Raw genomic sequence first — 16184 nt, 5'->3', positions numbered from 1 at the left:
TAATTTTTTTCTTTTCCCCATCCTTCTCCCTGATTTTTCCACTTCTGTCGAGGCCACCATACTCCTGAGTCACCTAAGTCAGAAACCTTTGAGTCATCTTTGATTCTGCCCCCTAACCCTTTCTTCCCCCTCGACCCCCCTCTTCTCCCCCCCCTTCTCCCTCCCCCACTGCCTCCAAATCTAATCAGTTGTTAAATCCTGTCATTTCCACTGCCAAAATATTTCTTGTATCTCTCGCCTCTTTTCAATTCCCAATGCAACCCATCCTGTCCAGGGGCTCATTTTATCTGACTAGATGACTATAATTGCTTTCTCCCTAGTCTCTCCACTTCCAGTCTATTCCATTTCCAATCCATCCTTCACTCTGCTGCCTGAGTAATTTTCCTAATGCACCCACTGTGATCATATCACTCCTCTACTCGGAAAATTTTAGTTGTTCTTTGTTACCACTAGAACAAGGAGTTTATAAAGTATTAACATTCAAGTCTGGAATTTAAGTTCCTCCATAATCTGGTTCCAACCTACTTTATTCCCACCCTACGTACCTTCATGTATTCTTTGTTCCAGCCAAAGTGGATTACTTACCAATCTTCACTCTCATCTTCTACCTTCTCTTACCTTGTGCCTTTGTTCATGTCATTTCCAAATCCTGGAATGGACTCTTTCCATCTCTAATTCCATATCTCCATTTCTTCAAGACATAATTCAGATGCTACTCCTCTAGGAAGCCTTCCCTGAAACAACAATGGTAAAACCCCTCCTGACACTTCTTATAGTACTTTGCCTGGATTTACCCATTATAACACATCTCATCTTTCCTTGTATCATAGCTTTGCTTGTATATGGTTTCCTCCCTTATTTAACTGAAATCTGTTTGCAAGTAGGTTCTGTGTCATCTCTATTCTTCTATCTACAATGCCTGACACTACACTATACTGGCTCTATAATTTTATTGGCATAGGGGACTCCTAATGAAAAATGTTTTTCTACTAGTGTAGATCACTATCTGTTCTGCAGCTTATATTTTTAGAGTTAGTTGGGGCACTGAGTTTTAGTGACTTGTTCAAGGTTACACAATCAATTATGTGTCAGAGGAGGGACTTGAAATCAGGTCTTCCTAACTCTGAGAGCAGCTTTCTGTCCAATAGCACCACATTACCCTGAACATAGTAGATGCTTAAGCAATGCTTGCTAGATTGAACTGAATCAGCCTACAAGCCAAATGTTGCTTGCTTCTTGTCTAAACAAATCAGCGTTTTGATCTACCTCCTGCTGTTAGTTTGAAGGAATCCTTGTGTTAAGGCCAAAATTTTGATCATTTTCTCTAACTGTAATGAGGATCTAACTAAATGTAAAATGGGGGGAAGAAGGGGAAGGTGACAAGTACTGACTTTGTGTATTATTGGGTGGCATCTCTACAGGTAGGAGTATTTGGCAGGCAGCTAGGAGGCACAGTGGATAGAGTACTGAGCCTGGAGTAAGGAAGACCTGAGTTCAAATCCAGCTTCAGACACTTACTAGTTGTGTGACCCTGGGCAAGCCATTTAACCATTGTTTGCCTCAGTTTCCTCAATTGTAAAAGGGTATAATAAACGCACCTACCTCTCAGAGTTGTTGTGAGGATCAAATGAGATACTGTGTGTAAAGCATTTAGCACAGTCCTTGGCACATAGTAGGCACTTAATAAATTGTTATTATTATTATTGTTACTGCCAATGTGGAGTAGAGTCATCTTGGCAACTTTGTGCCACTGTTAGCCCAAATTCATATTAAAACAGAGCAGCAGATGAAGTAGTTTTTATTTGGCTAGACAAACACTAATAAAATACAAGTTTTTTTCAATTAACATGGACATGCTCATAAATCACAGATTTTTTTTTCAGGTAATATGTACGAACAAATGAATGAAAGCCTCTCTAGGCTCTACTCCATATTCTGTACTTTCTCCAACATGCTGCAAGAGCCTAGAAACTCCTCAAAGCTCACTCCATCACAGCCTTATCACTTTTGCCTTTTTGACTCCTTCCTCTAATCAGTTTTTCTTGGAGCCACAATTTAAGGGAAGTGCCCATTACAGCCTTGTCATCATTCTTCTCTGCCCTCCACTCCTGACTCTCCAGACTTACTCTACCAGGCCCTAACTAGGGTATCTTCTCCTTCCCACCCCACCTCCAATTCCTTTTCAACTCTATTTATATGTATTGTGTTGTCTTATTAGAATGTAAACTCCTTGAGGGCAGGGACTATCTTTTTTTCTGCTTGTATTTGTATCCTTAGAATTTAGCACAGTGACTGGTAGATAGTAGACACTTAATGCTTGTTGATTTGACTTGTAGAGGGTGCTAGGCTTGGAAGTAGGAAGACCTGGGTTCAGATTTTACCTCTGACATTTATTAGCTGTGTTACCATGGATTAGTCACTTAATCTCTGAGCCTTGGGCGTCTACCTAGGACTTATTTACTGAGTCATAAATGGTTTCTAGATGGTTATGTTCTGCACTGATGGAGGCAGTTCCCATACAGCCATTCCATATGATGATGAAATCAAAGACTTTGTGAATTTTCATGATAAAGAAACAACTTCTTTGCCAAGGCAATATCGAGCAGATCCTTTTGAACTGTTTCCATCCCTCCAGAGGTATAGAGTAAAACATTCATTTTCAGGGAGGCCAAAGTATGGATTTGTTTAGATTAACTACACTTATTTGTTCTGAGGGAGACCTTTGATTTTAGGGGTGGGGTGGGGTGGGAGTGGGGGAAGCATTTATAGAGGGAAGAGCAGAGATAGTGATGCTGAAAAAGAAGACAAGAGTATTGATGGAACATTTTCATAATACTAAGAAGAAAGCAGAAGGAAATTCAGGAAGAGATACAGACCAGCAGGGCAGTTTTGGAACCAGCCTTTTTAATTTTTATATATACTAAAACAAGCAAACAAAAAAACCCCTAATGATATATATAGATATATATAGATATATATATATATATAGATATATCTATATATATATATATCTATATATATGATAGGTTTTAATTTCATATTCAACCCTTTTTCTGTTCCTTGTGTGTGGAAATGATCATGTTTGTCAAGTTAGTAAAATAAAAAAAGAAATTTAAAAAAGAAATATTTCCACTCCTCAGTATTTTATTTATGATGCTTCTCTAAAATGTGCCTCAGTCTAAGAGGATACAATACTGTGGCATTGGCAAGTAAATGATGGCTGAGTGCAGTCTCATTAAAAAAAAAGACAAGTTAGAAACAGTTCTGTTATTTCAGATATTATCACATAAGATCAAAAGGAATATTGATCAGAAACTTTACTGCTGATGCTATTAGGGAGGTGGTGGTTAGTAGAGCACACGTGTTCCAAGGAGTACCACTGATCATTGGAGGAGGTCCAAGAGGTGACTCTAGGAGAGAAAAATAAAGAATAACCAGCAGGGATTACTTCTAGCTAGTCTTTGTCTTAAAGAGACTGGCCTTTCAGCTAGGTTACTCCTCAGGAATGTGGTGGAGTCAGATTGGACAGCTTTTGAGAACATGTTAAAGTTGAACATTTACACCTTTGTAACAAATGCTACAAATCAGGGCTTGATTTATTATTTTGAATGTCTAGACTTAAGAATATGATGGAGAAAATGTTAACAATTCAGATTAAACTTGAAAGCATACCCTCCATTTTTTTTTGAAAACCAATTGTTAGACATTTATCAGAACACTCCGATTACTCTCCAATGTGCTGTATAGATTACGGATGGCGTTTGTGTACCCTTTGACTGGCTTCCTTCCTTTCAAGTTGGGTGCCTTCTCTTCTTGATATGCTCGACCTGTTTAGGGCTGGAGTCATTGGACCATGACTCAGAGATGGATTGTACAATAAATGCTCTTTTTGGGGTGGAGGGGCAATCAGGGATTTTAAATATCTATTTATAATGGGAGGTAAGACAAATCAACTTGGTAGTGGAATGGATTACTTTGGGTTACCCACAAAGAGAGTGTTTGATAGGACAGGAATTAATTGGACATCCTCTCAGGGCCTCAGTTTCCTCATCTGTAAAAGGAGAGGCCATGACTACATGATCCCTAAGATCTCTTCCAACTCTAAATTCTATGACCTTGTGAACTTTCACCATCCCACAAGAAGGGAGAAAGGGAATTCTTTCTTCTCTTCTACAGGCTAGAAGCATGATTTGTGGTACCTTCCTGACTGACCTTGAATGATAGATTCAAAATGAATGAAATGTGTCACAAGCATAGACTTGCTGCCCATTCAGCTGTACTTCTAAGAGAAATAATTGCAGTTGAGAATGTTTATAAATGTATTCTCCATTTTATCTGCAGGTCAAGCACAATGGAGGCTTTCCACTTGTATGACATAAGCTCAATCACCTATAACAAAAACATTGAGAGAATTATCTCTCCAATGGTCACCCAGCTTTGTTATTTAATTATCTCAATGGAGAGGAGTGATGGGGAGAATGAAGTATTTGCTGGCTTAGGGCCAATGGCAGAGGAGTTGGCAAAAGCCAGTGAACGACTGGCATATTTTGCAAGAAGGTAATAATTTCCCAAATCCAAACTCATTTATGTGTGTCATTTGTCAAAACATGTGGTGGCATCATTGGTGAATTTTTAATTTAATTAAGACCTTTGTTTAAGGTCTAATTTGACCTCAATATGTCATGACTCTATTTTGGTTTTAGTGGTAGGAATTCTCTCTACTGGCAATGATTATATTCTGTCCATAATAATAATTGATAATAGTTGACATTCGTAAAGAACCTTAAAATTCTCAGTACACTTTACATATATTATTCCATTTGATTCTCACAATAAACCCTGCGAAGTAGATCATCTCCATTTTATGGTTAAGGGAACTGAGGTCAAAGAAGTTAAAGACTTTACTATAGGTACATAGCTAGTAAGTATGAGAGGTAGGATTTGAACCCAGGTCACGGGTTCATGGTTAGAAGAAGACCCAAATTCAAATCCTGCCATAGATACTTACTGTGTGACCCTGGAAAAATCACTTCATATCTCTCAGACTCAATTTCCTTGTCTATACAGGGGAGATACTAGTACCTACCTCACAGGATTGAGCAAATGAGATGATATGTGTGAAGCATTTTAAAAACACTAAAGGGCTATATAAATGTTAGCTATTCTTTTTCTTAATCCTGAATCCAAGTAGAGCACTCTATGTACTGTGCCACATTGACTCTCTAAGGTGAGGGTGCTTGACCTTTTTTATGTCAGGGACTCCTTTGGCAATCTTTGAAGCCTATGGACCCCCTGTTCATATTAATGTTGTTAAATGCAAAAAATACATAGAATTACAAGGAAAATAAATTACATTAATATGCAGTTCTTAAGAATATTTTAAAATGATGAACAATAATAATAGCAAGCATTTACATAAATAGTGCATTAAGAGTCACAAGGCACTTTACAAATATCTCATTTTATCCTCACAAAAACCCTCAAAGGTAGGTGCTAATATCTTCACTTTACAGAGAAGAAAATGTAGCCAAGTAGTAGTTAAGTGATTTGCCCAGGGTCACATAGTTGTTATGTATCTAGGGTTGTATAAACTCAGATCTTCCTGTTTCCAGGGTCCTGTCTCCAGCCTACAGTCTCCACTGTAGCTGCCTCAGTTTGAGCAGGAGTTGTTTCCTGCTCAGATAACCTAGTTATGATATAATATTTTATGTAAGTAGTTTTTGTCCTTTTTCACTGTGAATTGTTCAAGGAAAAGATAATCTAAAGGTTTATTGCCAGGGCTCATCCTCCAAGTAGACAAATTCTAGATAGGTACCTAGGAAGACTTTTAAAAGTTCACTCTGTTTCATCTCCTTAATTTTATAGATTAGGAAACTGAGACTTAGAAAGTTTAAGTGACTTCAACAACAATTCAGCTTAACAAATATATAATGAGTGGAAGGTTCCTAGCCCTTCCCCCTTTTGATGAGTGAAACACCTGTGGAGAATTTAGGGGAGGATATGAGATCCTGTGAATGGGTTGCAACCTGTATCATTGAAGGAAATTACAGATCTCTCAAAATATGGAATTATGTGCAAAGTGCTGTGTAAGAATTGAAAAACTACAGTCCTTGTTCACAAATATTTTACAATTTAGTTGGGGGATTAATACTTATACAAATGAGACTGTGATTAGTACAAAGGAAAGGTCAAGCAGAGAGATATGAGAGATTCTAAGAGGGAGGGATAATTTTTGTTCTGAGGGACAGGGAAGGCCTCTTAGAGGAAAGGGCACCTGAAAGGCCTTGAAGGAAGAAAAAACTTTCAATAATGGAGATGTGAAGAGGGCCAGTGCCTGGCATAGGGGGTGGTATGAGCACCTGTACAGAAATAGGAAAGGGTAGGACAACATCAGAGAATGGCTACTAGTCTAAGTTTCGTTGGGATATGAAGGGAGTATTTGAGATAAAACTGGAAAGTAGGTTGGATCCAGACTGTAGAGGACCTTGAATGCCAGAGGAAGGGGTTTATATTGTATCCTTTATTGATAATGAGGTCTGAATGAAGGTGGACTAGGTAATTATGTGATCAGACTTGTGTCTTGGAAGGATGTTTTGACAATAGTGTGAAGATTGGCCCTGAGAGAAGAAAGACTGGAGCCAGGGAGACCCATTAGGAGTCTAAGCTAGTATTGATAAGAAGTAATGAGAGAGTGGAGGTGGGAGGAGAAAGGAGGATATACATGTGAGTAGTGAGCGACTGGCAGAATTGATTAAATTTGGCAGTAACCATTACCACAGGGTAATGGTTAGGGGAGAGTCAAAGATGATGCAGAGGTTTCAAGCCTGTGTGACTGGGAGAATGAATGGTAGTGCTGGCAACAAGAATAGAGTAATTGAAAGAGGCAGGTTTTGTGGAGAAGATGCCTTCACCTTTGGATGTATTGAATTTGAGGTATTCAGCAAAACTCCCAGGTGCAGAGATCCAACAGGCAGTGGAAAATTCCAGATTGGGGAGAAGGGAATGGAGATGTAGATTTGGAAGCCATTTTTCTATATGTCATGGATCATGGATCTATAGCTAGAAGGGACCTCAGATGCAATCAAATCTAAGGCTCTCATTTTATGGAGGAGAATACTCAGGTCCAGAGAAGTTAAGTCATTTACCCAAGGTCACACAATTATTAAGTATCAAAGATATAGGAACACAGGTGCTTTGAGTCCAGAGCCAATTTTCTTAGACTACAATCATAGTAAGACTGGATAATATGGCCAAGGGAAGGAGTAGAAATACAGGAGAGAAGGCTGAGGACAAAATCTTCCTGGATGCCCAGATTTGGGTGGAAGAGGAAGAGGAGAAAGAGAAACCAGTGAAGGAAACTGAAGAGCAGTCAGATAGGTAGGAAAACCAGGAGAGACCAGTATTGTGGAAACCAGAAGATAAAGAATAGCAAGAATGACATGATCAACTGTCGAATGTTGCAACAGCTCAAAGAGGGTGAGGACAGGAAAAAGCCATATGAGTTGGATGGGGCCTCAAAGATGATCACTTTCTTATTAAATGGGAGGAACAGAGAGTTTCCTTAATGCTAGAACCCAGACAAAGTCAATCAATGAACATATGTCTATAATGTGAGTAACAGCACAAAGAACTCTGGATTAGATCATTGGTGACCTTGGAAAGAGTGTTTTGAGTAGCTAAAGGCAGTCACTAACTCTGTGATCTTAAGGAAATCATTTAAACTCTCCAGAACTCAGTTATTTCATCTATAAAGTGAGACAGATGACCTCTAAGGGGCCTTCCAGTTCTAGGCATTCATGATTCAATCACTAGATAACCCCTAAGGTCCCTTCAGCTACAATATTCTATGGTCTATGATTCTGTAATTAATTTCACCAAAGTTCTTACTTTGAGGAAGGGGCTGTTTAAAGATCATTTGTATGTCCCTAAGCGCATTAGACACTGCTAACCTCAGCTGAAATTCCTTACAGATTAACTTTGTGATATAAAATTAATGCTGGGGAAGTTTAACCTTATGTGACTTCCTCTCCAGCCATTTCAATACAAACTGACTGTTCTGTTGCACTGTGAACTGCTGGTACATTAATTATGAAGGGAATTATCCATCTTCCAGTCCATGGTGAAACCATAAAACCTGCATCTCAGGATACAATTACAAATAATTACTATTCTACATTGGGTTCAAGCTCCATTAGGCTTTTAGAGAAGCTCTTCAGAGAGTTTCCAGGGGCCAAATGGTAACAATCAGCACAGAGAAAAAGGGATTAAGTGCCAAGGAGCAGCCCAGGGAACTCTTTGTCATGACTTTTCCTGTGCTTCAGGTACTAGAAAGAATTTGCAATTTCAGCATCTCAGGATTGGCTGATTGGCACTGGCCTGGTTTCCTGGTAGCTGGCCTGGGCTGCATTCTCACTCTCTTTTATTCTGAGATGGGTCAACTGCAGGGAAGATGTCTACTAGCTATCACTTTGCAAAGCACCAATTAGCCCTATAAGAGCTTTTAATCTCACCAAGTGAAATTTTGTTTAAGGGTTTCCCTGCACTGTCTTAGTAAGGGTGGTGTAGTATAAAGAGAAGAGCCCTTGGAGTCAGAAGACATGGATTCTAGACCAGGTTCTAATACTGTCTAGCCATGTGACTATACATAGGCAAATCATGTCATCTTTCTCAGACTCAATTTCCTCATCTATCAGTTGTGATATATATGCTCATAGGTTTGCTATGAGGAATTTTGTTTTGTAAATCTTAAAGCACCATGTAAATATGAAATATTATTATTGTTAGGGGTATAGAAAATGTCAAGAAAACATTTGTCTGGGATCTTTCCTGCAGGCCGAGGTCCTTGCAAGAGGATCTGCCTATGTAATGAGTATTGTATGGGAAGGATATAGTATACATCTCTAGTTGAAGGATTCTCCTTTCATTTTTTCTCAATTACATGTAAAAAAAATTTTAACATTTGTTTTTTAAAATTTTGAGTTCCAAATTCTCTCCGTCCCTCTCTTCCAGGCAGATTATACATGTGCAGTCATGCAAAAAAAATTTCCGTATTAGCCATGTTGTGAAAGAAAACAGACAAACAAAAGAAAAATAAAGAAAGTGAAAAAGAGCATGCTTTGATCTGCATTTAGAATCCATCAGTTACCTGAAGGATTCTTAACTTTTTTTTGCATGTTACAGATGCCGTTGGCAGTCTCGTGGATCCCACTCAGAATAATGTGTTTTTTAAAAAATGTATAAAATAAAATACATAGTATTAAAAGGAAACCAAAGGTTAGTGAAAATGAAGATGTAATTTTTTTTTCTACGCCAAGTTTACAAACCCCCTAAAAGGCATCTATGGACCCCAGGTTCAGAAGCTCTTCTCTAGTTACATTTTATTTTTTTTGCTATGCTTCTTTATCACCTAGTCTGGCCTTAATCAGTACATGGCCTAGACGAGAGGTTCTTAACCTAGGGTCCATGGACTCCTCTGTGGATAAATTTCAGCAGGTCTATGAACTTGGATAGGAAAAATGACATCTTTATTTTCACTAACTTCTAACTGAAATTTAGCATTCCATAATTATTTTGAAAACACATTATTTTGAGGAGTCCATAGGTTTTGCCAGACTTTGCCAAAGGGCCAGACTTTGCCAAAGGTATCCATGATACAAAAATGGTTAAGAACTCCTGGCCTAGGCAAAAGTGTGAAGCTGACATGCATTTTCTTAGGTCTCCAGCCTTGTACATCCATCTTTCACTCTATTCTTCCCTCCTTTTCTCAATTTCTCCTTGACCTCCAAGCATCCAGTCTTCTCATGCTGAAGGAGGTCTGCCCCATCTGAACAAGGCCCTACCCATCACCCTCCAAATGATTCCTGCCTCTCAGATATACTAGTTCTCTGTCCTACTTCTTCAGGGCTTGTTTATGTGATGTCAGGACTTCTTGTAGATATTGCTTCAAAGTATTTAATAGCAACTCTCAAGTTCTGTCATGAGCTAACAACATGGTCTTTCTCCATGCCTACCACAGTATTTTGCAAACAGTAGGTGCTTAATAAATTTTTGTTGAATTTAATTGAGCTCAATAGTATATTGCCTTTATTTGAATATAGTACATGCTTCATAATGGTTGGCCCAAATATTTCCAAAGATCTTGTTGTGCATCTCATTTAAGTTCTTAGGTTTAGCAACAAAAAGTGCTGGGGTTTTTTCCCCATTGGAATGTGAGGTTCTTGAAGGCAAGTGTTTTGTCTTTCTTGGTATCTTTAGTACTTGGGATATAGGGGCTGTTCAGGGAGGACTACCACCTCTGGTGTGAGGGCTTGCCTAGTCCTTTTTTTTTTTTTGCTTAGGCAGTTGGGGTTAAGTGACTTGCCCAGGGTCACACAGCTAGTGAGTGTCAAATGTTTGGTCTGAGGCCGGATTTGAACTCAGGTCCTTCTGACTTCAGGGCTGGTGCTCTATCCACTGCACCACCTAGCTGTCCCTTTGCCTAACCCTTTTCAGGATTGCTCATCTGCCCTTGGTGTCTACCTGGCATTAAACTCTTATCTGTGGCTTCAGGAAACTGTAGCATAAGCAGTGGCCACACCCCAACAAACCATCATGGCAGATGGGCCTCAAACCTATCGGTGGATTGGGGGGGTGTCTATCCCAAGCATGTGAAGACTTCCCCTGGCAGAATGGGCAGATAGAACAATTTGTTCCAGGGGCCATTGTCCCTGAGCTAGCTGCTACAGGTATTATCTCTATTTTACAGATGAGGAAACTGAAGTTGAGAGAGGTAGTAAAACTACTAAAAGTTAGAGTTAAGATTTGAACCCAGGTCTCTATTGACTCCAAGTTTAATGTGTAGAAACTCTCTGAGTTTCAGTTTCTTCTTCTATAAAATGAGGGAGTTATATCAAATAAGGTAAAGCATGCTATAAACCTTAAGGTATCATATAAGTCATATAAATGTGACATATTATTATTGTTGTGATTATTTAATTAGAATCCTTGAAGATCAAGAATCACTTCAGACTCAAAGAAAGAAAGTTAGAAAAAGTAGAATGACAGGGAGTGGTGGAGTTGGGGATCAGTAGGTCTTGTCCCTTATGTTTTCAAATCATACGTATAGATATCCATCCACCTCTTTTGGCTCCTTATCAGACCACTCCTATTTCCTACTCATTAACCTTCTGTGGATACATCTGGCCTATTTCCAATCACTTCATAATCATTTATTAAGCACTTAAGTGTAGCAGAGTATTATGGGTACTTTGGGGTACAGTTTTAAAATGTAATGCTTTCATATGATGGTGAGGAAGGAGAGCTTAAACCACCTTTAAGGAAAATTGATAAAATGGAAAAAAAAAAGCTGGTAGACTAAATGAAGCTGGGAAACTTAATTTGTTTCTGTCCTACCTGAGATCATATAAAGTAGGTAGAGAGAGGTTGGCAGTGGAAGGAAAGGGTTGAAGTTTACCTCAGGGCTGGTTTAGCCAGCTGTGAAAAGAATAAGCATCTAGTTCTGGGACCATGAGGCCTGAGTATCTTTTTATTTTTTAAAAGTAAGTTTTTACTTTGGGTGCCAAGATGACGGAGTAAGGAAGGGACCCTCTGAAGCCCTCCCAAATTTCCCTTCAAACAACTAGAAAACTGCCTTAGAATTGATCTAGGAAGCAGCTTACCAGCACAGCAGGAAAGGTCCATCTCCCTGGGATGTGAGGGGAGCCAGGTCCAAGAGCAGCAGCAGCAGCAGCCAGCCTCACAGCAGGGGGTCTGCAGCAAGGCTCCAAGCCCAGGGCAATCCAGCAAACTAGAGCCCTCCAGGCAAGTGAGCAATCTGCACTGCAGGGCAGCTAGGCCCCACCCCAGCCACCCTGCCCCCAGCACAAGCCACCAGCAAGGTCTTGACCCCATCACTGACCAGTGGTGAAGCCCCTCCCAGGGCTGGCTAGACCTACCAGCAACAAGATCCCTCCTGCAGGGCCAACAACCAGAAAGACTTTGTTATCATAGCAACCCAGTGGCAAGACCCCATCCCTGGAGCAGGCCAGCAGCTAAACCTCATACCCAGGGGAGGATAACAGGGAGGTCAATACAAGCCAGAAGGGAAGTCTACCCTCCAGAGAAAGCAAGCAGCTAAGCCCTGAAGCCCAGTGAAAGCCAGCAGTAAGACCCAGAGCCTCAACACCAAAAGCTTGGGACAGTGTAGGACCAGAGACCAACTCTCACATGAAAACACCAAGTCACAAAAAAAGGGCAGAAAAAATGAGCAAAACAACAACAACAACAACAACAACAACAACAACAACAACAAAAGAGCTTGAGTATAGAAAGTTACTATGGTGATAAGGAGAATCAAGGCATAAACTTGGAAGAGGACAATAGTATCACAATGGCTACATGTAAAGCCTCAAACAAAAATGTAATTTGGTCTCAGGCCCTAAAAGAATTCTTGAGGGAGATTAAAAAGGATTTTAAAAAGCAAATTAGAGAAGTAGAGGAAAAATTGGGAAAATAAATGAGAGTAACGTAAAAGAATCATGAAAATATGGGAGTATGAAAATGTAGGGTTTGGAAAACCCCATATTTTGGTTCCCAAAATAACTCCCTAAAAGGCAGTTTGGCCAAATGGAAAAGGAAGTACAAAAGCTCACTGGAGAAGACAATTCCTTAAAAATTAGAACTGAACAAGTGAAAACTCTATGAAACATCAAGATATGATAAAACAAAATAAAATCTAAAAAAAAAAAGAAGACTGTGTGAAATTTCTCAGTGGAAAAACAACTGACCTAAAAAATAGATCCAGGAGAGATAATTTGGAATTATAGGACTACCTGAAAGCCATGAAAAAAAAAAGTTTGACCAGCGTCTTTCAAGAAATTATCAAAGAAAACTGCCCTGACATATTAGAACCAGAGGGCAAAATAGGAACTTAGGAACTGACAGAATCCACCAATCACCACCTGAGAGAACCCAAAATGAACTCTCCAAGGAACATCATAGCCAAATTCCAGAGCTCACAGATCAAGGAGGAAGTATTGCAGGCAGCCAAAAAGAAACAATTCAAATATCATGGAACTACAATCGGAATTTGGCAGCTTCTACGTTAAAGAACTGGAGGGCTTAGAATATGATATACCAGAAGACAAAGGAGTTAGCATTACAACCAGGAATCACCTACCCATTAAAATTGAATGCAATCTTTCAGGGCAAAATGGACATTTAATGAAATAGAGGACTTTCAAGCATTTCTAATTAAAAGATCAGAGCTAAATAAAAAAAAATTTTGACCTCCAAATGCAAGACTCAAGGGAAACATAAAAAGGTAAAAAAGAAACAAGAAAGAGAAAACATAAGAAATCCAATAAGGTTAAAGTGTTTATATTTCTGTATAGCAAGATAATATTTGTAACCCTTAACAATTTTATTACTATAAGAGAAATTAGAAGTAGTATATGTAGACAGAGGGTGTGGACATAAGGTGACTCTGATGGGATGATACCTCCAAAAACAAAATAAAGGGGTGAGAAAGAAAATTTCATTGGAAGAAGGGAGGAGATTGAATGGGGTAAATTATCCCACCATAAGACAGGCATGAAAGAATTATTATAATGGATTGGAAGATGGGAGGGAGTAGCAGGCAAAGCTTAAACCTTACTATTATCAAAATTGGCTCAAAGAGGGAATAACATAAACATTCAGTTGGATCTAGAAATCTACCTTACCCTATAAGGAAGTAAAAAGAGATGGGGATAAAAGAAAGGGGAGGGGAGACTGATAAAAGAGAGGGTATAAGGGAAAAGCAGTGATCAGAAGTAAAACGTTTGTGAGGAGGAAAAAGGTGTGGGGCTATGGGGGGATAAACAAATGAAAAATAGCATAAAGGGAAATACACAGTTAATTATCATAACCATAAACAGAAGCAGATAGAGTGGATTAAAAATCTGAGTCCTACAATATGTTGTTTGTAAGAAACACATTTGAAGCAGAGAGATATACACAGGGTAAAGGTAAGGGGCTGGAGCAGAATCTATTATGCTTCAGATGAACCAAAGAAAGCAGGGGTAGCAATCATGATCTCAGACAAAGCGAAAGCAAAAATAGATCTAATTAAAAGAGATAAAGAAGGAAACTGTATCTTGCTGAAAGGTACCATAGACAATGAAATCATATAAATTCTAGACATATATGCACAGAATGCTGTAGCATCTAAATTTTTGAAGGAGAAATTGAATGAGTTACAGGAGGAAATAGATAATAAAACTATACTAGTGTGGGACCTCAACTTTCCCTCCTCAGAATTAGGTTAAATCTAACCAAAAAATAAACAAGTTAAGGAGGTGAATAAAATTCTGGTAAAGTTAGATATGATAGATGTCTGGAGAAAATTAAATGGGAATAGAAAGGAATATACCTTTTTCTCAGCAGTACATGGCACCTACACAAAATTTGACCATGTATTAGGACATAAAATCCTTACAACCAAATGCAGAAAAGCAGAAATAGTAAATACATCCTTTTCAGATCATTGCAATAAAAACTACATTCAACAATGGACAATAGAAGGAGAGATTAAAATTAATTGGAAATTAAATAACCTAATTCTAAAAACAAGTGGGTCAAAGAACAAATCATAGAAACAACCAATACTTTCATTAAAAAATGACAACAATGAGACAACATACCAAAATTTATGGGATGCAGCCAAAGCAGTACTTAGGGGAAAATATATATATCTCTAATTGCTTACATCAATAAAGTAGAGAAAAAGCAGATCAATAAATCAGGCATATAACTAAAAAAAAACTGGAATAAGAACAAATTAAAAATCCACAATTACACACCATATTAGAAATCCTGAAAAATCAAAAGAGAGATTAATAAAATTGAAAGTAAGAAAACCATTGAACTAATAAATAAAACTAGAATCTGGTTTTATGAAAAAACTAATAAAATAGATAAACCATTGGTTAATTTGATTTAAAAAAAGGAAAGAAATTCATATCCTTTGACCATTTATCAATTTATCAAAAGGCTATGAACAGGCAGTTCTCAGATATAGTCATCTATAGTCATATGAAAAAATGCTCTAAATCGCTATTGATTAGAGAAATGCAAATCAAAACAACTTTGAGGTGCCACATCACACCTATCAGATTGGCCAACATGACAAAACAGGAAAATGATAAATGTTAGAGAAGGTGTGGGAAAATTGGAACACTAATGCATTGTTGGTGGAATTGTGAAATGATCCAACCATTTTGGAGAGCAATTTGGAACTATGCCCAAAGGGCTATAAAAATGTGCATACCCTTTGATCCAGCAATAGCACTTCTCAGGCTGTATCCCAAAAAAGATAAAAAAATGGGAAAAGGACCCACATGCACAAAAATATTTATAGCAGCTCTTTTGTGGTGGTAAAGAATTGGAAATTGAGGGGATGCTCATCAGTTGGGGAATGGCTGAATGAGTTGTGGCATATGAATGTAATGGAATTCTATTGTGCTATAAGAAATGATGAGCAGACTGACTTCAGAAAAACCTGGAAAGACTTGTATGGACTGATGCTGAGTGAAGTGAGCAGAACCAGAAGAACATTGTACACAGGAACAGCCACGTTGTAGGACAACTAACATTGATAGACTTAGTTAGCCCTTCTCAGCAATGCAAGGATCTGAGATATCTCCAAAGATCTCATGATGGAAAACACTATCCACATCCAAAGAAAGAACTATGGAGTTTGAATGCAGATCGAAGCATACTATTTGCTATTTTTTTCTTCTGTTTTGTTTTGTTTTCTCTTTCTTGTGGTTCCTCCTGTTGGTTCTAATTCTTCTTTACAACATCACTAATGTGAAAATATGTTTGATAGGAATGTATATGTATAGCCTATATAAGATTTACGTGCCATCTTGGGGAGGGAGGTGGGAAAGGAGGGGGAGAAAAATTTAAAACTCAAAAGCTTATGGAAGTGATTGTTGATAAATTAAAATAAATTAATAAATAATGATTGGAACTTGAAAAAAAAAAGGAAAGAAGAATACCAAATTACTAGTATCAAAAATAAAAGGATTGAATTCACCACCAATGAAGAGGAAATTAAGACAATTGTTTGGAGATATTTTGCCCAATTATGTGCCCATAAATTCAACAACCTAAATGAAATAGATGAATATATACAAAAATATAAATTACCCAGAATAACAGAA

The 16184-nt window shown here is 38.2% G+C and overlaps 1 protein-coding gene across 1 annotated transcript in view; it reads left to right on the top strand.

Moving 5' to 3' along the window:
• Positions 1–4347: 4347 nt before the first annotated feature.
• Positions 4348–16184, top strand: part of LOC110209193 (uncharacterized) — a 45821-nt gene continuing 33984 nt past the window's right edge. The window contains exon 1 of the mRNA XM_020987500.2: positions 4348–4557. Within this exon, the coding sequence (XP_020843159.2) occupies positions 4352–4557 (206 nt within the window). The 5' untranslated portion in view covers positions 4348–4351. The remainder of the gene's footprint in view (positions 4558–16184) is intronic.

The sequence above is a fragment of the Phascolarctos cinereus genome, unplaced genomic scaffold (genome assembly GCF_003287225.1).
Source record: "Phascolarctos cinereus isolate Bilbo 61053 unplaced genomic scaffold, phaCin_HiC Scaffold_2;HRSCAF=192, whole genome shotgun sequence".
In the NCBI taxonomy this organism is placed as follows: domain Eukaryota; kingdom Metazoa; phylum Chordata; class Mammalia; order Diprotodontia; family Phascolarctidae; genus Phascolarctos; species Phascolarctos cinereus.
This window is presented reverse-complemented; position numbering and strand designations above follow the sequence as displayed.